Raw genomic sequence first — 27,643 nt, 5'->3', positions numbered from 1 at the left:
CGCTAAGGAGCACATCTGTAACCCTATTCGCTGCATACACATCCGATTTACCCCAAAGAGTTTAGGAGTCCCGAAGTTAGCAACAGAAGAAGAGTTACAAAGACAACCGCGGGAGAAACTCGGGAAGAGAATCTATCGCTGAAGATCTTCATCTCCAATCTGAGCAGACCAGGTATGTTAATGACTTGTGGTTCAATTCAGTACTCACTCTCTTAAACTTTAAATCTTGAAAGAAATGTTTTGCTTGTGTTTGTGCGTGTCAACTCTATGTTGTGTGGTAATGTAAACTCAGCAGGAGAGCACCTTGTTCAGTTTAAGCACTTTACTTGTTGCACCTTTTTGTTTGAACGTGTGGTGGGAGGCTTTCAATAATGAAACATATTTCTCCCTAACTAATCATGAACTGCTCTTAAAAATACAATTATTAACAATATAGCTTAGGTTTCAGTTAAGAATTAGTTGAATATCATTGTAATCAAAATGTCAATCAACCTACCTTGGTCAAATCTTAAGCAAATGTCTATTAATTAGGCTATATTGTGGTACATAGACAGTCTTTGAGGCACAACAATAGTTTTCTGGTTGAATGTTCAGCTCAAGTCTAGAAGGCCCTAAAAGTCATGATTAGATGAGCATGAATCAGAAGAAGTTCAGGTATTGCACATCTTTAGCATACCACCCAAAAATCCACTAGAATGAAATAACATCTATTAAACCAACATTTCCGGGGGGGGGGGGGGGGGGGGGACCTTCAGCTATGTCTTTGCTTCACAGAATGTAACCAGTAGGGTTAGGGTTTCACAAACCACCAGAATGCACAACATGGGTACAACACTGTGGCTGCGCTGGTCACCCCCCCGACAAAATCTCACTCCAAGGTTTTTGAAAAGTTGGCAGCTCTGCGTTTGTTTACACTCAGATTGCAGCTCCTCCCCTCGCTGCCTGTTAGCGAACCGTGAGCTAAAGGGAAGCTAATGATCAGCTAATGGTTAAAGGTCAAAGAGGAACTTCACTGTGACATCACAACATTTTCCTGATCTTTATAACAAACAAACAAAGTTCAATTATTAAATCATAATTTTTATTGATTTTGATCAACTGTACATATTGACATTTTTAACGATACACACACGGAGTCCTGTGGCGTTCCAGTGACGTCCACATGGTGGCGCTTTACATCCAAATACCACTCCAGCAGTTTCAGCTGGATCTGAGCAGCGCTGAGGTCGTGACCTTTCAGATCTGCTGCACAAACACATGACAACATAATTGTTGTACTTCACCAGCTGCTTCACAATTGTGTTTAGTCACGCTAACGGTGGAAGCAGGAAGGAGACAGGGTCCTGGTCCTGGTCCTGGTCCTGGTCCTCCATGACGGCCTGGAGAGCCTCTAGTCCTTCAACTGACACAACGAGACTGCCGACAACCTGAGAGCTGTCGACAACATCCACCACTGCACACAACACACACAGACACACACAGAATGTGACTATCATGGTGGAATGTAAATGTGCTGAGAGCTACAGTCAGTAAGTGTGTGTGTGTGTGTGTGTGGGTGTGTGTGTGTGTCTCTGACCTGGGAGTGTGTGTGTGTGTGTGTCTCTGACCTGGGAGTGTGTGTGTGTGTCTCTGACCTGGGAGTGTGTGTGTGTGTGTGTCTCTGACCTGGGAGTGTGTGTGTGTGTGTGTGTCTCTGACCTGGGAGTGTGTGTGTGTGTCTCTGACCTGGGAGTGTGTGTGTGTGTGTGTGTGTGTGTGTGTGTGTCTCTGACCTGGGAGTGTGTGTCTGTGTGTGTCTCTGACCTGGGAGTGTGTGTGTGTGTGTGTGTCTCTGACCTGGGAGTGTGTGTGTGTGTGTGTCTCTGACCTGGGAGTGTGTGTGTGTGTGTGTGTCTCTGACCTGGGAGTGTGTGTGTGTGTGTGTGTGTGTCTCTGACCTGGGAGTGTGTGTGTGTCTCTGACCTGGGAGTGTGTGTGTGTCTCTGACCTGGGAGAGTGTGTTTGTGTGTGTCTCTGACCTGGGAGTGTCTGTGTGTGTCTCTGACCTGGGAAAGTGTGTTTGTGTGTGTCTCTGACCTAGGAGTGTGTGTGTGTGTGTGTCTCTGACCTGGGAGTGTGTGTGTGTGTGTGTCTCTAACCTGGGAGAGTGTGTTTGTGTGTGTCTCTGACCTGGGAGTGTGTGTGCGTGTGTGTCTCTGACCTAGGAGTGTGTGTGTGTGTGTGTGTGTCTCTAACCTGGGAGTGTGTGTGTGTGTGTGTCTCTGACCTGGGAGTGTGTGTGTGTGTGTGTCTCTGACCTAGGAGTGTGTGTGTGTGTGTGTGTGTCTCTGACCTGGGAGAGTGTGTTTGTGTGTGTCTCTGACCTGGGAGTGTGTGTGTTTGTGTGTGTCTCTGAGCTGGGAGTGTGTGTGTCTCTGAGCTGGGAGTGTGTGTGTGTGTGTGTCTCTGACCTGGGAGTGTGTGTCTGTGTGTTTCTCTGACCTGGGAGTGTGTGTGTGTGTGTGTGTCTCTGAGCTGGGAGTGTGTGTGTCTCTGAGCTGGGAGTGTGTGTGTGTGTGTGTCTCTGACCTGGGAGTGTGTGTCTGTGTGTGTCTCTGACCTGGGAGTGTGTGTTTGTGTGTGTCTCTGACCTGGGAGTGTGTGTGTGTGTGTCTCTGACCTGGGAGTGTGTGTGTGTGTGTGTGTGTGTGTGTGTCTCTGACCTGGGAGTGTTTGTGTGTGTGTGTGTGTCTCTGACCTGGGAGTGTGTGTGTGTCTCTGACCTGGGAGTGTGTGTGTGTGTGTGTGTGTGTCTCTGACCTGGGAGTGTGTGTGTTTGTCTCTGACCTAGGAGTGTGTGTGTGTGTCTCTGACCTGGGAGTGTGTGTGTGTCTCTGACCTAGGAGTGTGTGTGTGTGTGTGTCTCTAACCTGGGAGTGTGTGTGTGTGTGTGTCTCTGACCTGGGAGTGTGTGTGTGTGTGTCTCTGACCTAGGAGTGTGTGTGTGTGTGTGTGTCTCTGACCTGGGAGTGTGTGTGTGTGTCTCTGACCTGGGAGAGTGTGTGTGTCTCTGACCTGGGAGAGTGTGTGTCTGTGTGTGTCTCTGACCTGGGAGTGTGTGTGTGTGTGTGTGTCTCTGAGCTGGGAGTGTGTGTGTCTCTGAGCTGGGAGTGTGTGTGTGTGTGTGTCTCTGACCTGGGAGTGTGTGTCTGTGTGTGTCTCTGACCTGGGAGTGTGTGTGTGTGTGTGTGTGTCTCTGAGCTGGGAGTGTGTGTGTGTGTGTGTCTCTGACCTGGGAGTGTGTGTCTGTGTGTGTCTCTGACCTGGGAGTGTGTGTGTGTGTGTGTGTGTGTCTCTGACCTGGGAGTGTGTGTGTGTGTGTCTCTGACCTGGGAGTGTGTGTGTGTGTGTGTGTGTGTGTGTCTCTGACCTGGGAGTGTTTGTGTGTGTCTCTGACCTGGGAGTGTGTGTGTGTGTGTGTCTCTGACCTGGGAGTGTGTGTGTGTGTGTCTCTGACCTGGGAGTGTGTGTGTGTCTCTGACCTGGGAGTGTGTGTGTGTGTGTGTGTGTGTGTGTGTGTGTGTGTGTGTGTGTGTCTCTGACCTGGGAGTGTGTGTGTGTGTGTGTCTCTGACCTGGGAGTGTGTGTGTGTGTGTCTCTGACCTGGGAGTGTGTGTGTGTGTCTCTGACCTGGGAGTGTGTGTGTGTGTGTCTCTGACCTGGGAGTGTGTGTGTGTGTGTGTGTGTGTCTCTGACCTGGGAGTGTGTGTGTGTCTCTGACCTGGGAGTGTGTGTGTGTGTCTCTGACCTGGGAGTGTGTGTGTGTGTGTGTGTGTGTCTCTGACCTGGGAGTGTGTGTGTGTGTCTCTGACCTAGGAATGTGTGTGTGTGTCTCTGACCTGGGAGTGTGTGTGTGTGTCTCTGACCTGGGAGTGCGTGTGTGTGTGTGTGTCTCTGACCTGGGAGTGTGTGTGTGTGTGTGTGTGTCTCTGACCTAGGAGTGTGTGTGTCTCTGACCTGGGAGTGTGTGTGTGTCTCTGACCTGGGAGAGTGTGTTTGTGTGTGTCTCTGACCTAGGAGTGTGTGTGTGTGTCTCTGACCTGGGAGTGTGTGTGCGTGTGTGTCTCTGACCTAGGAGTGTGTGTGTGTGTGTGTGTCTCTAACCTGGGAGTGTGTGTGTGTGTGTGTGTCTCTGACCTGGGAGTGTGTGTGTGTGTGTGTGTCTCTGACCTGGGAGTGTGTGTGTGTGTGTGTGTGTGTGTCTCTGACCTGGGAGTGTGTGTGTGTGTGTCTCTGACCTGGGAGTGTGTGTGTGTGTCTCTGACCTGGGTGTGTGTGTGTGTCTCTGACCTAGGAGTGTGTGTGTGTGTGTGTCTCTGACCTGGGAGTGTGTGTGTGTGTGTGTCTCTGACCTGGGAGTGTGTGTGTGTGTGTGTGTGTCTCTGACCTGGGAGTGTGTGTGTGTGTGTGTGTGTGTCTCTGACCTAGGAGTGTGTGTGTGTGTGTGTCTCTGACCTGGGAGTGTGTGTGTGTCTCTGACCTGGGAGTGTGTGTGTGTGTGTGTCTCTGACCTGGGAGTGTGTGTGTGTGTGTGTGTGTGTGTGTGTGTGTGTCTCTGACCTGGGAGTGTGTGTGTGTGTGTGTGTGTGTGTGTGTGTGTGTGTGTCTGACCTGGGAGTGTGTGTGTGTGTGTGTGTGTGTGTGTCTCTGACCTGGGAGTGTGTGTGTGTGTGTGTGTGTGTGTGTGTGTGTGTGTGTGTCTCTGACCTGGGAGTGTGTGTGTGTGTGTGTGTGTGTCTCTGACCTGGGAGTGTGTGTGTGTGTGTGTGTGTGTGTGTGTGTGTCTGACCTGGGAGTGTGTGTGTGTGTGTGTCTCTGACCTGGGAGTGTGTGTGTGTGTGTGTGTGTGTGTGTGTGTGTGTCTGACCTGGGAGTGTGTGTGTGTGTGTCTCTGACCTGGGAGTGTGTGTGTGTGTGTGTGTGTGTGTGTGTGTGTGTGTCTCTGACCTGGGAGTGTGTGTGTGTGTGTGTCTCTGACCTGGGAGTGTGTGTGTGTCTCTGACCTGGGAGTGCGTGTGTGTGTGTGTGTCTCTGACCTGGGAGTGTGTGTGTGTGTGTGTGTCTCTGACCTAGGAGTGTGTGTGTCTCTGACCTGGGAGTGTGTGTGTGTCTCTGACCTGGGAGAGTGTGTTTGTGTGTGTCTCTGACCTAGGAGTGTGTGTGTGTGTCTCTGACCTGGGAGTGTGTGTGCGTGTGTGTCTCTGACCTAGGAGTGTGTGTGTGTGTGTGTGTCTCTAACCTGGGAGTGTGTGTGTGTGTGTGTGTCTCTGACCTGGGAGTGTGTGTGTGTGTGTGTGTCTCTGACCTGGGAGTGTGTGTGTGTGTGTGTGTGTGTGTCTCTGACCTGGGAGTGTGTGTGTGTGTGTCTCTGACCTGGGAGTGTGTGTGTGTGTCTCTGACCTGGGTGTGTGTGTGTGTCTCTGACCTAGGAGTGTGTGTGTGTGTGTGTCTCTGACCTGGGAGTGTGTGTGTGTGTGTGTCTCTGACCTGGGAGTGTGTGTGTGTGTGTGTGTGTCTCTGACCTGGGAGTGTGTGTGTGTGTGTGTGTGTGTCTCTGACCTAGGAGTGTGTGTGTGTGTGTGTCTCTGACCTGGGAGTGTGTGTGTGTCTCTGACCTGGGAGTGTGTGTGTGTGTGTGTGTGTGTGTGTGTGTGTGTGTGTGTCTGACCTGGGAGTGTGTGTGTGTGTGTGTGTGTGTGTGTCTCTGACCTGGGAGTGTGTGTGTGTGTGTGTGTGTGTGTGTGTGTGTCTCTGACCTGGGAGTGTGTGTGTGTGTGTGTGTGTGTGTGTGTGTCTCTGACCTGGGAGTGTGTGTGTGTGTGTGTGTGTGTGTGTGTGTGTCTGACCTGGGAGTGTGTGTGTGTGTGTGTCTCTGACCTGGGAGTGTGTGTGTGTGTGTGTGTGTGTGTGTGTGTGTGTCTGACCTGGGAGTGTGTGTGTGTGTGTCTCTGACCTGGGAGTGTGTGTGTGTGTGTGTGTGTGTGTGTGTGTGTGTGTCTCTGACCTGGGAGTGTGTGTGTGTGTGTGTCTCTGACCTGGGAGTGTGTGTGTGTGTGTGTGTGTGTCTCTGACCTGGGAGTGTGTGTGTGTGTGTGTGTGTGTGTGTCTCTGACCTGGGAGTGTGTGTGTGTGTGTGTGTGTCTCTGACCTGGGAGTGTTGTCTCCATCAGGTCTCTTCGTCTCTCCAGGATCTCGGGGATCCTCACGAAGGCCACGCCCACGTCCTCACACTCCCTCTCCTGCTCCTCCTCCTCTGGAGGTTCACTCACCACCGTGAATTTGATTCTGAAGAACGATGACACACGAGTCGGTCACACAAACACACACACAACTAACACAAACTAATGCACACTGACACCTCACCTCTCCATCTCAGGCCGTCGCCCCTGCAGGACGGCCCTCAGCAGCCGCCGCCTCGGCCCGTTGTTCTCAGCGTCCACAGGAACCACTGAACACACAGGTCAAAGGTCAACCACACAAACCAGAGCAGATGGAGGACAAGTCTCCGCCTCCTCTAGTCTGAAGCCAGAGTCTGGACCGGACTCAGGACCGGACTCTGGACCGGACTCTGGACCGGATTCAGGACCGGACTCTGGACCGGACTCTGGACCGGACTCAGGACCGGACTCTGGACCGGACTCAGGACCGGACTCTGGACCGGACTCTGGACCGGACTCTGGACCGGACTCTGGACCGGACTCTGGACCGGACTCTGGACCGGACTCAGGACCGGACTCAGTACCGGACTCAGGACCGGACTCTGGACCGGACTCTGGACTCGTACCTTTGCTGTGGTTGAAGCTGAGGCTCTTGCCCCGCGGGGGTTTGGGGAGAGACACTGGCGTCTCCTCTGTGGGCAGATCCAGGAGACAGTACTCCACAAAGAGACGCACCACGCTGCTGTCCATCGCCACACGAGACTCCGCCCTCAGGCTCAGAGACACCACCTCCACCCGCACTCGCTCCGAGGGCTGAGAGAGAGAGAGAGAGACAGGGAGAGAGGGAGAGAGAGAGAGAGTTGTCACTGATACAAGATACAAACACATGATTGGTTCTGTTGGACCCAGAGAATCAGACAGATCAACAGAACAACATGTTGACAGGAGCTGATGAGTTCTGACACAACAGGTAAACAGAGCGTTGCTCACCTGCCTCCCTGAGGCCGAGACGTGAACTACACAGTCATCGCTGTCGGAGCGATCTGATTGGCTCTGATCCTGTTCGGCTGCTTCCACATCTGGACGGATCCCGACGGGGAGCGGGGGGGCAGAGAAGAAGAGAACAACGAGGTGATGATGACGTGTGCGGCATCGGGCGGGGGGGGGGGGGGGGGGTATTGATTAACCAGGTGAACTAACTCGGTCATTAACATTTATGAACTCTGCTGTCAATCAAATATTGATGAGGGTTTAAACCTCTGCACCTGTCAGACACAGCACAGGGCTCAACACCTCCAGGAGATCGACCGGTGATAACAACTGGTTCACACACAGAGACACACTCACAGAGACACACTCACACACAGACACACACACAGACAGACACGCACGCACGCACACACACACACACACACAGACACACACAAACGCAAACACGCAAACACACACAATAACTCTAACTGTTAATATCATCTCATATAAGAAAGTTTTACAAACTTCAGCTGCGTCGGTCTTTTTGTTTCTGGCAGATGATCTATATTATACAGTGCCTTGCATAAGTATTCACCCCCCTTGGACTTTTTCCCATTATGTACTGTTACTAACTGGAATTCAAATAGACTTAAATAAACTTTTTCCCGTTTGATCAACAAAACATGCATAGTACTTTGGAGGTGCAAAATAAATTTTATTGTGACACAAACAATAATGAGAACAAAAAAGTTGACATCTGTTGGGTGCATAAGTATTCACCCCCCTGTGTCAATACTTGGTAGAACCCCCTTTCGCTGCAATTACAGCTGCAAGTCTTTTGGGGTATGTCTCTACCAGCTTTGCACATCTAGAGATGGAAAGGTTTGTCCATTCTTCTTGGCAAAAAAGATGAAGCTCAGTCAGATTGGATGGAGACCGTCTGTGAACCGCAATCTTCAAGTCTTGCCATAGATTCTCTATTGGATTGAGGTCTGGGCTTTGACTGGGCCATTTTAAGACATTAACATTCTTTAATCCAAACCATTCCTTTGTAGCTCTGGCTGTATGTTTAGGGTCATTGTCCTGCTGGAAGATGAACCTCCGCCCCAGTCTCAAGTCTTTTGCAGACTGCATCAGATTTTCTTCAAGGATTTCCCTGTATTTGGCTCCATCCATCTTTCCCTCTATTCTGACCAGTTTCCCTGTACCTGCTGAAGAGAAGCATCCCCACAGCATGATGCTACCACCACCATGTTTCACTGTTGGGATGGTGTGCTCAGGGTGATGGGCAGTGTTGGGTTTTCACCACACATAGCGTTTTGCATTGAGGCCAAAAAGTTCAATTTTGGTCTCATCTGACCAGAGCACCTTCTTCCACATGTTTGCTGTGTCTCCCACATGGCTTCTGGCAAACTCCAAACGGGATTTTTTATGGATCCCTTTCAACAATGGCTTTCTTCTTGCCACTCTTCCATAAAGGCCAGATTTGTGGAGTAGATGACTAATAGTTGTCCTGTGGACAGATTCTCCCACCTCAGCTGTGGATCTCTGCAACTCCTCCAGAGTAACCATGGGCCTCCTGGTTGCTTCTCTGATTAATTTTCTCCTTGTCCGACTCTTCAGTTTGGGTGGACGGCCTCCTCTTGGTAGGTTTGCGGTTGTGCCATATTCTTTCCATTTTCTTATGATGGATTTTATGGTGCTCAGAGAGATGTTCAAAGCTCTGGATATTTTTTTATAACCTAACCCTGCTTCATATTTCTCCACAACTTTATCCCTGACCTGTTTGGTGAGCTCCTTGGTCTTCATGATGCTGTTTGTTCAGTAATGATCTCCAACAAACTCTGAGTCCGTCACAGAACAGGTGTATTTATACTGAGATTAAATTGCAGACAGGTGGACCCTATTTACTAATTATGTGACTTGCAAATGTGACTTGTGAATGCAATTGGTCGCACCAGATCTTTGTTAGGGGTTTCACAGTAAAGGGGGTGAATACATATGCACTCAACACTTTTCAGATTTTTATTTGTAAATAATTGTGAAATCCATGTAATATTTCCCCCCACTTCCAAATGATGCACTATTTTGTGTTGGTCCATTACACAAACTCACGATGAAATAAATTTTAATCTGTGGTTATACCATGACAAAATGTAGAAAAGTCCAAAGGGGGTGAATACTTATGCAAGGCACTGTATATATATATATATATATATATAATATATATCATCATAATTGATTATATATAAATATATATACATTATCAACAATGAAGATTTATTTAAATATTTATTTATATATTTGATATTTGATTTATTATCACCTTTGATGATTTCCTCAGAGATTTCAGAATCATCAGAGACGGACTGAGAGGCCGGAAGCAGCTGTCCCTCCGAGACACTGGGACAGTGTGTGTCCTCGTCCTGCTGCAGACCAGTGTCCACCTGCCAACACAAAACAGCAACACAACGTTCACACACCCGCAGTAACACAATTTCACACACCAGTAACACAACGTTAACACACCAGCAACACAACGTTCACATACCAGTAACACAACGTTCACACACCCGCCCGCAGTACCACAATTTTACACACCAGTAACACAACGTTCACACACCGTCAGTAACACACGTTCACACACCCGCCCGCAGTACCACAATTTCACACACCAGTAACACAACGTTCACACACCGTCAGTAACACAACGTTCACACACCCGCCCGCAGTACCACAATTTCACACACCAGTAACACAACGTTCACACACCAGTAACACAACGTTCACACAGCAGTTACACAACGTTCACACACCAGTCAGCATCTTTGAGTCTCTTGAAATTTAAACATAAAATATAAATTGAAGCTATTTTTATTATTATTAGTGATGAGTTTTAACCTCCGGTCACAGTTTCACATTTCATTTCATCTCTTAATATCTGAATCTCGTGCACTCTCCTTCCACCGTGCACGGGTTTGTGCTGCTGAACACGCCCCCTACAGGAGGGTTAGAGTTAGTTCAGTGGACTGTTTAACACAGAGTCACTGAACCAGGGTTTGTGAGCCCGAGTTGAATCAGAGCAGGTTGAAGCAGCTTCGTGCTACAGGGCCCTTGATGAGCAGGTCAGCAGTAAAGGTCACGACCTAATGACCCTGGACACTGAGGAACTTGACCTGATCCTACAGGCCCCTGGATGAGCAGGTCAGCAGTAAAGGTCACGACCTAATGACCCTGGACAAGGAGGAACTTCACCTGATCCTACAGGCCCCTGGATGAGCAGGTCAGCAGTAAAGGTCACGACCTAATGACCCTGGACACTGAGGAACTTGACCTGATCCTACAGGCCCCTGGATGAGCAGGTCAGCAGTAAAGGTCACGACCTAATGACCCTGGACACAGAGGAACTTGACCTGATCCTACAGGCCCCTGGATGAGCAGGTCAGCAGTAAAGGTCACGACCTAATGACCCTGGACACGGAGGAACTCCACCTGATCCTACACGCCCCTGGATGAGCAGGTCAGCAGTAAAGGTCACGACCTAATGACCCTGGCCACAGAGGAACTCCACCTGATCCTACACGCCCCTGGATGAGCAGGTCAGCAGTAAAGGTCACGACCTAATGACCCTGGACACAGAGGAACTTGACCTGATCCTACAGGCCCCTGGATGAGCAGGTCAGCAGTAAAGGTCACGACCTAATGACCCTGGACACAGAGGAACTTGACCTGATCCTACAGGCCCCTGGATGAGCAGGTCAGCAGTAAAGGTCACGACCTAATGACCCTGGACACAGAGGAACTTCACCTGATCCTACAGGCCCCTGGATGAACAGGTCAGCAGTAAAGGTCACGACCTACTGACCTTGGACACGGAGGAACTTCACCTGATCCTCTGCAGCTGAAGGATCCATGAAGGAGACTTTTTTGGCAGCGAGTTCGTCCTTCACTCGTTTCTTCTGTCGGAGTTTCGGCAGCAGAACCTGAAGAACGAACAGAGAAGATCAAACATCTTCACCAAGAATCAAATTCTAAAGTGACGTCAAAATAGCTCCATGAATTTGGTGATTATATATCTACTCTGAAAGTTGAACTTTGTTTTAAGATACAAGACATTTGTCTGAAATGTGTCATTACTGCAATGATCTTTATTTATGACCACAAATGTGTTTTAAGTGGTCACTGTGACCTTTGACCTACAAATTCCATTGTCTTTGAGTCCAAGTGATGGATTGTACCAGTGATGCCTTCTTACCACTGCTGGTGTCTGATAGACAAAGGTTGTGTTGTGCTAACTAACAAGCTAACAACAAGCTAACAACAGGCTAACAACAGGCTAACAACAGGCTAACAACAGGCTAACAACAAGCTAACAACAAGCTAACAACAGGCTAACAAACGGCTAACAACAGGCTAACAACAGGCTAACAACAGGCTAACAACAGGCTAACAACAGGCTAACAACTGGCTAACAACAGGCTACCAACAGGCTAACAACAAGCTAACAACAGGCTAACAACAGGCTAACAACAGGCTAACAACAGGCTAACAACAGGCTAACAACAGGCTAACAACAGGCTAACAACAAGCTAACAACAGGCTAACAACAAGCTAACAAACGGCTAACAACAGGCTAACAACAGGCTAACAACAGGCTAACAACAGGCTAACAACAAGCTAACAACAAGCTAACAACAAGCTAAAAGCAAATGACCTTCGAGGCAGAATTATCAGGCAGAGACGGGGAGGGACGAAGACAAAGTTCAGCTTCCTGCTCCTCCTGCAGCGTCCCCTCCACATCGTTCCTCTCTTCTTCCAAACCTCGCTCTCTTCTCCGCTCAGCTTCCTCTACGGACTTCTCTCCAGGGACCGAGTGCTCAGTGGTCGTGATGGAGCCTGATGGAGGGCGGTAAGCAGACTTCCACTTCAGGGTCACTTCAATGTGTCCGGCAGCGAGTCCAGAGGGATCGCTCAGCTCGAACACTCCTGAGGGACAAAGAGACGGCGTTGTGTTAGCGAGTCTGGAGAGCAGATAAACGAGTCAGGGGTTTCTCCTGGTGTATGTGACCCCCTAACGTGAGTCAATCAAAATGACAGTGGGACTCTTTGTCACAAGATAGGAAGTCGTGTAGAGTGAACTGCATCCGACATAGGGATGCAAAATTCCGGGAATATTCAAAGTGGGAAACTTTCCATGGGAATTAACTGGAATTAACTGGAAATTTTGTGGGTAATTTATACTAACTGTATTTACCTTGTCATATACAGACATAAATATAAACATTTTGTTTTGTCATTGGCTGATTTGAGGCCTGAGGAAACTTTGGGCACTTGACTTTATGCTTCTGCATCTTTGTGTCATTCTTAACATAGGTCTCTGCACAGTATTTGTAAATGTACACATCCTTTCCTTCTACATTGGCTGGAGTGAAATGTCTCCACACATGAGATAGTGCACGCGGAATTGTTCTGTAGAATAAGATGAGAAAAAGTTTGTAAAAAAACTTAATATCACCCATGGACAGTTTCCCGGAAAGTTTCCGGAAATCGTCCGCCCCTTTGCAACCCTAATCAGACAATTTTGAAAGTCATCATATCCTCACCTGAGATGACCTCGTCCTGAGCCAATGGCAGCAGATGAACTCCGGCCTTCCCCAGGTACGTGTCCATCTGCTGCTCCCTGTAGTCGAACACGTAGAACTGCAGCTGCTCAGACCTCAGGTACTGGTCCAGAACCACGTCCGTCAGCACAGAGAAGGAGTGGAGGTCGTTGAAGTTGGGCTCGCAGCTGTCGGGAACCATGGCAGTGGGGTGGTCAGAGAAGTCGAAGAACCTGTAGACCACGTAGGGACTCGGCTGCTGGGAGCCTCCGGACCTCAGGTCTCCACAGCGACCCACGGAGATGGACAGATCGTTCCAGCTACTGATGGACGGCTGCAGCTGGGATGAGAGTTTCAGTTTATTCACAGTAAATGTGAATTTCAACAGTACTGAGCTGTATATTTGTGGACAGGTCTCGGTACCTGTGCTTCTTCCTGCAGTGCAGTGTTGATGCAGCCCACAGGCTTCAGCCTCTCTTTAAACAGGCGGATGGTTTCTGTCATGGGAATCCTCAGCTTCAGCCAGTAGTCCACCGAGCCCACAGACGTCAGCCCACCAGAGGAAGCTGGAGGACGAACAGAGACTCTCACACAGCTGCTCCTGCCACGTTTCATTCACAGAGTTTCAAGATGCTTTCAAACCATCGTTTTCTGTTCCTTTGATCTGCTTTTAAAAATCTGTTCTTTACAGACGATGAAAAACACAGAATAGAAATAATAAAAATACAACTGAAAGATATGTTTTCATGGTAATGACTTTGGTTTGAAATGATCTACATAAAGACTCATGAAATAGGACTTATCTACAACTAAATATAAAAAAAAACAAATAAAACTGAGAAATGAAACTTAAGAAATAACATCTAAACTCAAACCAAACCAAATCAGATAAATATCAACTCCCTGTGGTTTGACTTCAGCAGACAGAGCCGGTTCAGTTCTGACATGTGTCATTCACAATGATATCAGTTTTACTAGATGGAAGATTTTCCTTCACAGCGTTTTGGAGACAAGAACGAGACGGACGGACGACCTAAGGACACAATACCTGCTCCTACAATGATTACTATTATTATTAGTATTATTATTATCATCCTAATAAATCCTCAGACCTGGTTCCAGAAAGTGTCTAAATTGGTTTGTTAATTTGTCGCTTTGTTTGACGTTTTAAACTTCTGCTGGTTTCAAACCTCACTGCAGCATCTGGAGGATTAGTGCCTTGCTCAAGGTCAACACATATAGATGTTTTCTATTTTCTGGACTCAGCTGGTCTGAGGATTTGAACCTGCGGCTTCGCTACCAGACTACCATCCTGGTTGATTCATCTGATCCTCAGTGTGGCTCTGGGTTTCTGTACTTCCTGTTGGCAGTGACTGACAGAGGGGTGTGGCCTCACTCACCGACCAGCGGCACGCTCCCGTGAACCTTCCCGTCCTGCTCCAGCAGCTGCTGCAGGCGAAGCTGTCCCCTGGCCAGCGTCCTCCAGTCCAGGCCCAGCGCCTGGTGCAGCTCCACGGTGACAGAGCATCTATGGAGGTAGTCGAGGAAGCGATCATCCACGCTCACCACGTACTTGGACGTGAAACCGTATTTCGGCGTATGGCCCGTCAGCACCGGAGTGGAATGTGGCTCAAACAGATAGAAGGTGTAAGTGCAGAAGGTGGAGAACCCGCCGTCGCCCAGAAGACCCAGGGCCGAGGGAGACAGCGAGGCACTGACGATCTGAAGCTCCAGCAGGTTCTCTCCATGCTCCAGGTGAAGAGCTTCCTCTGCCTGATCCTCGTCCGGGACGTCTGGATGGAAGACATAGGTTTTGGTGCCGTAGGCAGTGTCTCTCAGCTGAGCTGAGGGAGAGCAGGAGACAGACGGTTACAGGTTGAGTTCAAGTTAAAGACGGACAGAGGAGCCATGACATCTTCTCACTGCAGTTACACCTGCTTGACACCTGAAGATAGGCTGCTTGTTGGTGAAATGCACCCTGGGAGACGTGCTTGTCTTCTGTCCTTCACAGCTTGTTGTACCTTCCTCTAAAGATCCAGATGTTTTCTGATTCAGTCGTTCACCTGTGGTTCTGATGATTGAACCAGTTTCATGTCCAATGAAACAAACAATTGTCTTCCCGTTTTCTCACCTTCCAATTTCTTGATCTTCGCTTTTCTCATGTCGAGCAGCTGCGCCTGACGTTCCAGCTTCTGCTCGAACTCCTCTTTGTCCCTGTTCAACTTCCGTTCAACAGCTTCCAGCTCCACCTGGTGACCAAGGAGACGTTTCTATCACAGACAACGTGTTTCACGTCACACCCTAACCCTAACCCAGGAGAAGAATGAAGCCGATGATGAGGGACAAACTAGAATCACCATCCTGTGGTTGTTTGTCTCCTCCAATCAGAGCAGCCTCATTCCAGCTTTTTATCCAGACTCAGGAGTTCCCTCTGACCTTTGACGAGCAAAATCTAATCAGGTGCTCTTTGAGTCAAAGTAAATATTTGTACCAAATTTGAAGATTCCTTAAAGACGTTCTTGAGATGATTACAATGTTCACAAGAATGGGACAGCCGGACAAAGTGGAAACAGAATACCACGCAGGGATACAAACGAGAGTAAAGTGTTGTAGCTGTGTCCTCTTCGTCTACCTTGTAGTTGTTGCTGATTTTGCTCTCCGTGCTCAGGATGTTTCTGGTCTTCTCCAGCTCCTGGATGGTTTCTGCGTGAGCGGCTCGAAGCTCCTGGATGGAGCTGCTCCCTCCCTCCACCGCCTCCCCCAGGAAGCCCAGCTCACTGCTCCGCTCAGCCTTACGCTTCTGTGGACGCAGTAATTACAAGTCAGGGGCAGGAAGGAGAAGCAGTGAGAACTGTAATAAGTTTCCCCATGAAAACATGAACAAAAGAGAATCTGATGATCTGTTCAACATCATGAACATCTCACAGCCAAAAAGATTCCTCTCACTTGAATGAGAAGAAGAGCCTCAGTGAGTTCAGCCTCATCGTTCTCCTGGGAAAAGAAAAAGAGTTTTCACATTCAGCAAAACAGAACAACACCAATCTACAGAAGGAGTGTGGTTATGTTACCTGGCTAACGCTGTATATAAACTGACTGTATATAAAGAGGATCAGTGACGTATATAAAGATGATTAGTGACTGTATATAAAGAGGATCAGTGACTGTATATAAAGAGGATCAGTGACTGTATATAAAGATGATTAGTGACTGTATATAAAGATGATCAGTGACTGTATATAAAGAGGATCAGTGACTGTATATACAGATGATCAGTGAGTGTATATAAAGATGATCAGTGACTGTATATAAAGAGGATCAGTGACTGTATATAAAGAGGATCAGTGACTGTATATAAAGATGATCATTGACTGTATATAAAGATGATCAGTGACTGTATATAAAGATGATAGGTGACTGTATATAAAGATGATCAGTGACTGTATATAAAGATGATTAGTGACTGTATATAAAGAGGATCAGTGACTGTATATAAAGAGGATCAGTGACTGTATATAAAGATGATCAGTGACTGTATATAAAGATGATCAGTGACTGTATATAAAGATGATTAGTGACTGTATATAAAGATGATCAGTGACTGTATATAAAGATGATCAGTGACTGTATATAAAGAGAATCAGTGACTGTATATACAGATGATCAGTGACTGTATATAAAGATGATCAGTGACTGTATATAAAGATGATCAGTGACTGTATATAAAGAGAATCAGTGACTGTATATACAGATGATCAGTGACTGTATATAAAGATGATCAGTGACTGTATATAAAGAGGATCAGTGACTGTATATAAAGATGATCAGTGACTGTATATAAAGATGATCAGTGACTGTATATAAAGAGAATCAGTGACTGTATATAAAGAGGATCAGTGACTGTATATAAAGAGGATCAGTGACTGTATATAAAGATGATCAGTGACTGTATATAAAGATGATCAGTGACTGTATATAGAGATGATCAGTGACTGTATATAAAGATGATCAGTGACTGTATATAAAGATGATCAGTGACTGTATATAAAGATGATCAGTGACTGTATATAAAGATGATCAGTGACTGTATATAGAGATGATCAGTGACTTTATATAAAGATGATCAGTGACTGTATATAAAGATGATCAGTGACTGTATATAAAGATGATCAGTGACTTTATATAAAGATGATCAGTGACTGTATATAAAGAGGATCAGTGACTGTATATAAAGATGATCAGTGACTTTATATAAAGATGATCAGTGACTGTATATAAAGATGATCAGTGACTGTATATAAAGATGATCAGTGACTGTATATAAAGATGATCAGTGACTGTATATAAAGAGGATCAGTGACTGTATATAAAGATGATTAGTGACTGTATATAAAGATGATCAGTGAGTGTATATAAAGATGATCAGTGACTGTATATAAAGAGGATCAGTGACTGTATATAAAGAGGATCAGTGACTGTATATAAAGATGATCATTGACTGTATATAAAGATGATCAGTGACTGTATATAAAGATGATAGGTGACTGTATATAAAGATGATCAGTGACTGTATATAAAGATGATTAGTGACTGTATATAAAGAGGATCAGTGACTGTATATAAAGAGGATCAGTGACTGTATATAAAGATGATCAGTGACTGTATATAAAGATGATCAGTGACTGTATATAAAGATGATTAGTGACTGTATATAAAGATGATCAGTGACTGTATATAAAGATGATCAGTGACTGTATATAAAGATGATCAGTGACTGTATATAAAGAGGATCAGTGACTGTATATAAAGATGATTAGTGACTGTATATAAAGATGATCAGTGAGTGTATATAAAGATGATCAGTGACTGTATATAAAGAGGATCAGTGACTGTATATAAAGAGGATCAGTGACTGTATATAAAGATGATCATTGACTGTATATAAAGATGATCAGTGACTGTATATAAAGATGATAGGTGACTGTATATAAAGATGATCAGTGACTGTATATAAAGATGATTAGTGACTGTATATAAAGAGGATCAGTGACTGTATATAAAGAGGATCAGTGACTGTATATAAAGATGATCAGTGACTGTATATAAAGATGATTAGTGACTGTATATAAAGATGATCAGTGACTGTATATAAAGATGATCAGTGACTGTATATAAAGAGAATCAGTGACTGTATATACAGATGATCAGTGACTGTATATAAAGATGATCAGTGACTGTATATAAAGAGGATCAGTGACTGTATATAAAGATGATCAGTGACTGTATATAAAGATGATCAGTGACTGTATATAAAGAGAATCAGTGACTGTATATAAAGATGATCAGTGACTGTATATAAAGATGATCAGTGACTGTATATAAAGAGGATCAGTGACTGTATATAAAGATGATCAGTGACTGTATATAAAGATGATCAGTGACTGTATATAAAGATGATCAGTGACTGTATATAAAGATGATCAGTGACTGTATATAGAGATGATCAGTGACTGTATATAAAGATGATCAGTGACTTTATATAAAGATGATCAGTGACTGTATATAAAGATGATCAGTGACTGTATATAAAGATGATCAGTGACTGTATATAAAGATGATCAGTGACTGTATATAAAGAGGATCAGTGACTGTATATAAAGATGATTAGTGACTGTATATAAAGATGATCAGTGACTGTATATAAAGATGATCAGTGACTGTATATAAAGATGATAGGTGACTGTATATAAAGATGATCAGTGACTGTATATAAAGATGATTAGTGACTGTATATAAAGATGATCAGTGACTGTATATAAAGAGGATCAGTGACTGCATATAAAGATGATCAGTGACTGTATATAAAGATGATCAGTGACTGTATATAAAGATGATTAGTGACTGTATATAAAGATGATCAGTGACTGTATATAAAGATGATCAGTGACTGTATATAAAGATGATTAGTGACTGTATATAAAGATGATCAGTGACTGTATATAAAGATGATCAGTGACTGTATATAAAGATGATTAGTGACTGTATATAAAGATGATCAGTGACTGTATATAAAGATGATCAGTGACTGTATATAAAGATGATTAGTGACTGTATATAAAGATGATCAGTGACTGTATATAAAGATGATCAGTGACTGTATATAAAGATGATTAGTGACTGTATATAAAGAGGATCACTGACTGTATATAAAGATGATCAGTGACTGTATATAAAGATGATCAGTGACTGTATATAGAGATGATCAGTGACTGTATATAAAGATGATCAGTGACTTTATATAAAGATGATCAGTGACTGTATATAAAGATGATCAGTGACTGTATATAAAGATGATCAGTGACTGTATATAAAGATGATCAGTGACTGTATATAAAGAGGATCAGTGACTGTATATAAAGATGATTAGTGACTGTATATAAAGATGATCAGTGACTGTATATAAAGATGATAGGTGACTGTATATAAAGATGATCAGTGACTGTATATAAAGATGATTAGTGACTGTATATAAAGATGATCAGTGACTGTATATAAAGAGGATCAGTGACTGCATATAAAGATGATCAGTGACTGTATATAAAGATGATCAGTGACTGTATATAAAGATGATTAGTGACTGTATATAAAGATGATCAGTGACTGTATATAAAGATGATCAGTGACTGTATATAAAGATGATTAGTGACTGTATATAAAGATGATCAGTGACTGTATATAAAGATGATCAGTGACTGTATATAAAGATGATTAGTGACTGTATATAAAGATGATCAGTGACTGTATATAAAGATGATCAGTGACTGTATATAAAGATGATTAGTGACTGTATATAAAGATGATCAGTGACTGTATATAAAGATGATCAGTGACTGTATATAAAGATGATTAGTGACTGTATATAAAGAGGATCACTGACTGTATATAAAGAGGATCAGTGACTGTATATAAAGATGATCAGTGACTGTATATAAAGAGGATCAGTGACTGTATATAAAGAGGATGAACGACCTGAAATGACAGAAAACTTCTTTGAATTCTACTTAGATTTTTTTTTTGTTCATGTCTCATCTGCTAACATGGAGGAGGAGGGATTTTGACCTATTCTGAAGTCAGTCGCCAGGGGGCGATAATGATGAAACAGGGAAGCAGGACGTGTGATGAATGAAGCTCTTGATCAATATATGGATTATCAACATGAGGGCAGAATAAAGAAAGCATCTCACCCTGCGGGGGGGCGTCACACGGTCCCTGAGATCCTCTGCTTGTTGCTTCTGCTCCAGAACCTGGATCTGAAGCTTCTTGTTTTCTTCTGTCAGCTTCTCATTTATATCTAAACAAATCTCAGTATTAATCAAACTTCAGAAAGGGGAATCACTAGGATTTGATTTGAGGATTTCCAGTAAACCACTTCATTCTTCATGTGGTTATATATCACAACAGGAGGAAGTGACAGATTTGTAATCGTTTAACTTTTGTTCCAGAGGATGAACCCTCGGTTCTCCTCCAGATGTTCCACAGCAGCACCGTGCTGCAGCTCCCTCTGAGACGTGAACTTACCCCTCTCAGCCTTGATGTTGTCGAGGATCTGGTTCTTGTCGACCAGGTCGGCCTTCAGCGCCGTCTCCAGCTGTGCGATCTGTAACTTCAGCTGCTGCTCCTGGATCTGCCATTTTTGTTGCTGAGATACGTCGAAAGCGCTGGAGACACAAAGAGGACGACGACAATAATTAACAACTGATTTGCGTAAACTCTGACACAGCAGTCACTACAGGCTCCTGTTTCTTTATCATTTTTCATGTCAATTTTTCCAGTCACAATTTCTGTGTTTCAGTCACCAACAGCTCCTCCATCTTCAACCATCAAACATCCCCACAGCTCGTTTCCTGTGTTCAGCTCTCCTACTCTCTGAAACATGATCATTATTAGTGCTTTTTCTGGAGCATCAGCCAATCAGAACCAAGCTTCTCACCTGCTCAGCAGCTTCTCGTTGTTCTCCCTCAGCTCGTCTCTCTCCTGCTGAACTTCACCGATCTGCTGCTGCAGCTGGAGAACAAAGAGTCTGAGCACAGAGCTGCTTCATCCACTGAATACACACTCATATAAAAACTAGATCATCTCTGTCTGTGTCTCTTATATCTGGAGAAGGTTCATCTCATCACCTTCACACTTCATTGTTCAGAGTCCAGTGAGGTTCAGTGTCAGATCTACAACGTTGTATTTGTTTAGTGATATTGAAGGTGTCAGGAGTCCGTGTGAGAGGACCAGTGCTGTGAGGCAGCAGAGTAAACCAGTAAACAGCCCATTCAAACTGACTGATGGATTTCTTATGGATGAACTAACTGCTGGGGTCAACGCAGATGATAAGGAATCAGAGTGTGAGCGCTGAGTGTCCAGAGGAGGAGGAGGAGCTGAGAGCTTCACCGTTCTGTAGACCAGCATCTCAGGTCTGAAGTGAGACTTCTTCTCTCTAAGTCACATGTGGACCTGATGTAGTGTCGCTGTCACCTGCTCCATCCCGATCTTGGATGAGTTGGAGCTCTGCTGCCATTTCTCCATCTCCAGACTCTTCAGCCTCTCGTCTTTCAGCTGAGCCATGAGCTCGTCCACCTTCAGCATCGCCGCGTCGTAGCTGGCCTTCAGCATCCGCTGACTCTGGAGTGAAGTGAACAATTAGTCACAGAGTCAAACCCTGATCCTCAGCAGAAACAGTTCAGTGACATGACAATCTTTAAATCTTCTATTGTGGCCGTGAGAAGAGTCTTATTGAGGTTCAAGTTCTCTGCTTCAGGTCACGTCTTCTTGTTGTCCTCAGGTTTTCTCTGGGAAAGGTCCGGAGCAACTGACCTCAGTTCATATCAGTAAAAAGCTTTTGTTTCTGATGATTCAAATATTTGAACATGTTGGCCTTTATCAATCATGTGATCTGTGTATATGACAGTGGACACAGAGTGGACAGTTTGTGTCTCTGAACTGAAACTAAAGACGATGGCGACAGGACGTCTTCTGTTCTCAGCTGCGTGAAGACGAGGTGCTCGGACACACTGTGAAAACCAAGCTGCATCTTTCCTAAGATGAAGTAGAAATACAGCAGGTGAAGCCTGCTCCCCTCAGAGACCCCAGTATAGATCTGCCAGTAATGAGCTGATCGCTGGGTTCGGGGGGGGGGGGCTGTGAAACATCTCACCTCTTGTAGTTGTAGGAATCGAGCCTCCAGCTCGGTCACTGCGTGGGACCTGTCGACCAGCTGCTTCTGCAGTTTGATCATCGTGGTGTTGTCGTTGACATGTGACCTGACAGAGAGCAAGACACTTTCTGACATGTTTGTTTGTTACTAACACACAAACATGTCTCTCAGTTTGAAAACCCCCTGGATCAATAGTCCTCCCACTCGGGTTCAGGTCAGTGTTTGTATTGAGCTGTAAACAGAAGCTCGTATTCCTCGGACGTCTCCGGTGAACCAGGTGAAAAACAATGTTTCATCTCTCAGGTTTCATTAGTGGAGCAATAACATCCACACACTAATAGTGTGAATCTAAACTGTAACATGGTGTACCTCAGTTTGTTGGTCTGCTGCTGTCGGACCTGCAGGAGTCTCTCCTCGTATTCGGCCTCTTTCTTCCACAGCTGCTCCAACTCGCCCTCCATCTCCTCCATGTGGCTCCGCTGAGTCTCAATCACCTTCTCTCTAGGTCACAAAGAACATGTTTATCAAATATCATCTCTGCTGGATGAGGAGTGATCCTGGAATGATTCCATGAGGTGAAACATTTCAGAATAATGACAAAGATTGAAATAATGTACTTGAAACTTTGTCTTCTCATGTACGTACATCAGTATGCGTCACATATCTTGTATGTTATTGTTTTTATTTTGAAACTATTTCAATCCTAAAAAAAATTATAATTGTAATAAACTTTTCAACTGATGCAACAGAGAATATCAGTCATCTTTCAGCGCTCAGCACTATGGTGAGAAGCTGTGCGTGTCCCCCCCCCCCCCCCCCTCGGAGGACTTTTTAACGAATGATTTCACAGACTCAACACAACCTCTGTCCCTCTGAACACCACAAGTTCAAACTGGTGATGTTCCATAATCTCCTGACCTCTGACCTATCGACCTGTGACCCACTGGTTGGTGGTCACGTGCAGCACTCACAGGTTGCGGCTCTCGGCCCTCGACTCCTCCAGCAGACTGTGTCCGTGTCGCGGCAGCTGGCCGCTCGGAGGCCGCCCTCCTCCCTCCAGGTTCCTCGCAGCTGCAGGAGACACCGGAGATCAGCTCAACACAATGACGTGTTCACAGTGACGACAACACACTGAACTCTTCAGGATGAACTGTATCAACGGTTTACATTAATAAGCAGTTATCTAATCTCAATGTCTGGACCTCACTTCTGGGTCGAGGCGGGGAGGGCGGCGACGTGTCATCGGTCAACTTCTTCAGTCCGGTGTTGACCCGTGACTGGACGTGTCTGTACGGCGATGGCCTCTTGCTCTGCACGTTGATGAGCTGATGCTTGGCCACGAGAAGACGCTGCTTCAGTCCCTCGTTCTCTGCCTGTAGGCCCCGCACCTTCTCCTGGAGCTCCTCCATCATCTCCTCCATCTCCACGTCTCGGACCCTGGAGACCGGCTGAGCCCCGCCGGCGGCCAGCTTCTCCATGCGACCTCTGTCCTTCACCAGCTTCATCAGCTTGGTGCTGAGCCTGAGGGGCGGAGGAGGAGGTGTGAGGGTCAGGGGACTGTTGTGAAGTTTGGTTCAGATAATGGCAGATCCCCTATAATATAGATTCTATAGTATTAATTATTCATATGTTTATCATTCACTGACCTATTGATTTCTCTTTTGGGTTTCACTCTGAACCGATCATGAACCCGCCCACATTTCATTTGCTTGTTGTGGGAACTGTTGTGTTTCTCTATGATATTGTCAGGTCTTGATTATTAAGTAAAGTTCCTGGAGATAATGTTTGTTGTGATTTGACGCTACACAATTAAAAGTGACTTGACTTGATCAATTCTGAGGTTTAAGTTTCTGAAAGTTGAGACAACTTGGAACAAGTTCATCAACTCAAGGGAAAATGATGTTTTCTAAAAGTGTTTTACACATTTCTTATTGAAACATGAACCCTAACCCTGAAGGTGAAAGGATCTTCGTGCTGTCAGCTGATGGTGGGCTATGATCACAAGACTTCTTGATATACAACTTGTTCTCCATCAGTTCATCTGCTCCTTCACCTCCATCAGACATTATGTATAAACACTTTAAACATTACAAACTGGTTCTTGTCATGTAGTGAATCCTGTTGTTGTGTTGTTGTGTTCAGGTCCATCAGCATGTGTGTGTGTGTGTGTGTGTCCTGGGAGAGGATCCTCACATGGGACTGAGCTTCATTCACTGATCACTAAGTTTCTGTTTGACTCTTGTTGAGTTAAGAACAGAGAAGTTGATCCTTTTAACATCTGAGAGACAAACTGGGATTTGGGAATATATAGAAATGAAGATGAAGATCTTAATGTTTTTTTATTGTTTCGTTGACTACACACTTTCATTGGAAGTCAAATGAAATTGTTCGTATTATAACGGAAATGTTTAAAGCAGAAAAAACCTTGAACTGGCGTGCATATGTGTTTTTGTGTGTGTATGCGTGTGTATGTGTGTGTGTGTGTGTGTGTGTGTATGCGTGTGTGTGTGTGTGTGTATGCGTGTGTGTGTGTGTGTGTACGTGTGTGCGCGCGCGTGTGTGTGTGTGTATGTGTGTGTGTGTGTGTGTGTGTGTTACTTCTTGATCTTGTCCTCCTGTTTGTTGTTGTGCTCTTTTAGGAGCAGATTCTCATCATGGAGGTGCAGGAACCGGTCCTCCAGCACCTCCCTGGACACCCGCGAGATGTCCTGTCGCGTCCGGGCCTGTTGGGTCCACGGGTCGGTCAGCAGACACATGTTCTCGTGTCCTTCGACAGGTGATGAGAAGAAACGTGAGGCTGCTGACCTACAGCAGGTTCATACTCTCTCCATACAGCAGTGATCATTCTACCACAAATTAAGATTCCTAACTACAACCAGTGTCCCAGACCTTGTACAGCAGCTGTGAGTTGGGACAGATCCTTATCCATGTCTCTGACTGGGACATCTGCGGCTGTCTCATCAAGCACAGTGGACATGTCCCTTCAGTGGACACCGTGTCACCAGCAGCACAATGTCTTTCTAACATCCAACTGTCCTCTTCCTCCAGGAACATGAACCTGTGAAGTGAAGGGAGAAGGCGTTGAGCCAGACTCCAGTTTAAATACATGAATGAAAAGGGATTTGTCTGAGGGGGGGCTTCAGAGAGACGCGTCAGAACGACACTGTTTCCTCCTCAGGGACGGAGTGGGTCTTCATATGTGTTCGGCAAACAAGTGAACCCCAGAAGTCTTTCATTGTTCAAACTGTAGAACGAAAGTTTCTCCACATGCCTCGGCCATCAGTGAGTTACACCGTGGATCAGGTCCTAACCTGAACGAGTCCAGTATGAAACACGCCGCTAGGGGGATGTGAGTGGAGCCGAACCGGAACCTGGTCCTGGTTCCTCTCTGGACTCGCGTGTCTGGAAGTAGATGTAACGTTACCTTCTTCTGTGAGGAGGAGATCTGCACGAATTGTTAACGTGATGCTAGCCACACGAGCTAACGCTAGCTAGCCTCTGCTCTGTGGGGGTAAGCTAACCGGCTAACCCGTGCTACCCCCCGAAGGAGCCTCCTCCTGTGATGACTCCTCTTCGAAGTCATCACAGGAGGAGGCTCCTGATGAAGAAGAAGAAGAAGAAGAAGAAGAAGAAGAAGAAGAAGCGTCACTCTGACCCGTGTGCGTTAGACCGGGTTAGCTCGGGTTAGCTCGGGTTAGGGTTAGCTCGGGTACCGAAGGCTTCCAGATAAACGAACATGGATGTTTCTCACCTCCCGACGCGGAGCTCTCACAGTAACCGTTGCTACTCAAACAAACCAGCGGGTCGTCGCACGCATGCGCAGTGGGAGCTCTGGGAAATGTAGTTTTAGAAAAATGTCCAGCTCTTTGACTTCTTCTTCTTCTTCTTCTTCTGTGAGGTTTCGTGGCAGCTGGGATCCATTAGAGTCTCCAGTCACATCTCATCAGCAGTGTTCTCTCTCTCTCCCGTTCTGCTTCTGTCAGGGCTGGTTCTGAGTTGTGTAGTTGAGTTGTGTAATTGTTCTCATGTAGATGTTCTTCCTGATGTAAGGATGTGTTCTGTTGTTCTTCATTGGCCTCAGGTACCTGAACGGCTGCACCTTCGTCCTGAGGTCGACCCACCTCATGGTTCTGGACGTCCTGAGGTCGACCCACCTCATGGTTCTGGACGTCCTGAGGTCGACCCACCTCATGGTTTTGGACGTCCTGCGGTCGACCCACCTCAAGGTTCTGGACGTCCTGAGGTCGACCCACCTCATGGTTCTGGACGTCCTGAGGTCGCCCCACCTCAAGGTTCTGGACGTCCTGCGGTCGACCCACCTCATGGTTCTGGACGTCCTGAGGTCGCCCCACCTCAAGGTTCTGGACGTCCTGCGGTCGACCCACCTCATGGTTCTGGACGTCCTGCGGTCGCCCCACCTCAAGGTTCTGGACGTCCTGAGGTCGACCCACCTCAAGGTTCTGGATGTCCTGCGGTGACCTGGCCTCTACAGCGGCTCCGTCTAATCTCTGGACGAGTTCACGTCTTCATATTGATCCACTGTAAAGACCTGGAGTCCATCTTTACTGTACAATGTTTTATTTCTCATGATATTTGTTCTGGTGGTTGTCTCAACGTGTTCTATGAATAATTCTTGACTGGGTCATGTGATCAGTTGGAGAGAGACTGAGTCAGAGGAGAATCTTCTGGAGTGAATTAATCTTAACATGATTATTATTTAGTATTTTTTCGTGGGGTTCTGTTGCTGTGAGTGGTTCCTCTGCTGTGAACATCAGCTCCATGTTCTACAGAACCAGGGTCCAGACTTCAGGCCAGTGTCCATGGATCTAATTCATTATCCCGAGCTGAGACAGAATGAGGTCCCCCCACATGTCAGCCTCATGGCTCCTGCAGGCCGATCACTGTGCCGGGACCGTCTCCCATCACTGCTGCTCCTCCAGCCGTGACCTTTGACCCCTCCTCCACGTCTCTTAGGGCCAAGACGAGCCAGGAGGACGTGGTGAGGTCCGGCAGCTGTCAGGGAGTCATGATGCCTGCAGAGCTTCTGTTCGGCCGTGCACACAATGACTGTCAGGCACACGATGAGCGTGTGTGTGTGTGTGGGGGGGGGGGGGGGTTCTAATACTAAAGGTCTTAAACCTCTTTGAATAAGTGAGGACAGGCCGAAACGTCCTCCCTCTATAAGGTCTACATTTAAAAGTGTCCTCACAGGACTCAAGGACGTGATGAGAGACTGTGAGTCCCACATGGGACACTAGGTGGCACCTGGTTAACACAACTGAGAAGTGTGTGTGTGTGTGTGTGTGTGTGTGTGTGTGTGTGTGTGTGTGTGTGTGTGTGTGTGTGTGTGTGTGTGTGTGTGTGTGTGTGTGTGTGTGTGTGTGTGTGTGTGTGTGTGTGTGTGTGTGTGTGTGTGTGTGTGTGTGTGTTTTGTACATCCAGAGGAAACCAGCAGGACAGACTCAGTCAAGTCTGATGAGCTCAGGATGCAGTAGTCTAGTGGACCAGTGGACTCATGGACCAGTGGACTCATGGACCAGTGGTCTAGTGGACCAGTGGACTCATGGACCAGTGGACTCATGGACCAGTGGACTCATGGACCACCATCATCCATGCTGGTGCACTGTTCCTGGAGGTTCTGCAGAACCAGGTGGATGTGTGGAGTCCCACTG

General features: G+C 46.2%; 1 protein-coding gene across 1 annotated transcript; it reads right to left on the bottom strand.

Annotated features, from left to right (window-relative positions):
- Nucleotides 1–1,059: 1,059 nt before the first annotated feature.
- rpgrip1l (RPGRIP1 like) lies at nt 1,060–25,721 on the bottom strand. The gene is made up of 26 exons (XM_053427760.1): nt 25,627–25,721; nt 25,283–25,373; nt 24,861–25,029; nt 24,570–24,738; nt 23,179–23,492; nt 22,943–23,042; nt 22,341–22,472; nt 21,972–22,077; nt 21,293–21,439; nt 20,757–20,830; nt 20,345–20,484; nt 20,011–20,117; nt 15,716–15,760; nt 15,402–15,569; nt 14,901–15,018; nt 14,170–14,613; nt 13,193–13,335; nt 12,773–13,109; nt 11,884–12,155; nt 11,057–11,152; nt 9,496–9,616; nt 7,188–7,276; nt 6,824–7,010; nt 6,403–6,487; nt 6,188–6,324; nt 1,060–1,453 (listed from the first exon to the last, which is right to left on the bottom strand). The coding sequence occupies exons 3-26, from the start codon at nt 24,946–24,948 to the stop codon at nt 1,308–1,310; spliced, it is 3,765 nt and encodes a 1,254-aa protein (XP_053283735.1). The 5' UTR covers nt 24,949–25,029; nt 25,283–25,373; nt 25,627–25,721; the 3' UTR covers nt 1,060–1,307.
- Nucleotides 25,722–27,643: the final 1,922 nt, after the last annotated feature.

This window comes from Pleuronectes platessa, chromosome 7 (genome assembly GCF_947347685.1).
Source record: "Pleuronectes platessa chromosome 7, fPlePla1.1, whole genome shotgun sequence".
NCBI classification, from domain to species: domain Eukaryota; kingdom Metazoa; phylum Chordata; class Actinopteri; order Pleuronectiformes; family Pleuronectidae; genus Pleuronectes; species Pleuronectes platessa.
The sequence above is the reverse complement of the archived record's forward strand: the minus strand, read 5'-3'. Positions and strand labels throughout refer to the sequence as shown.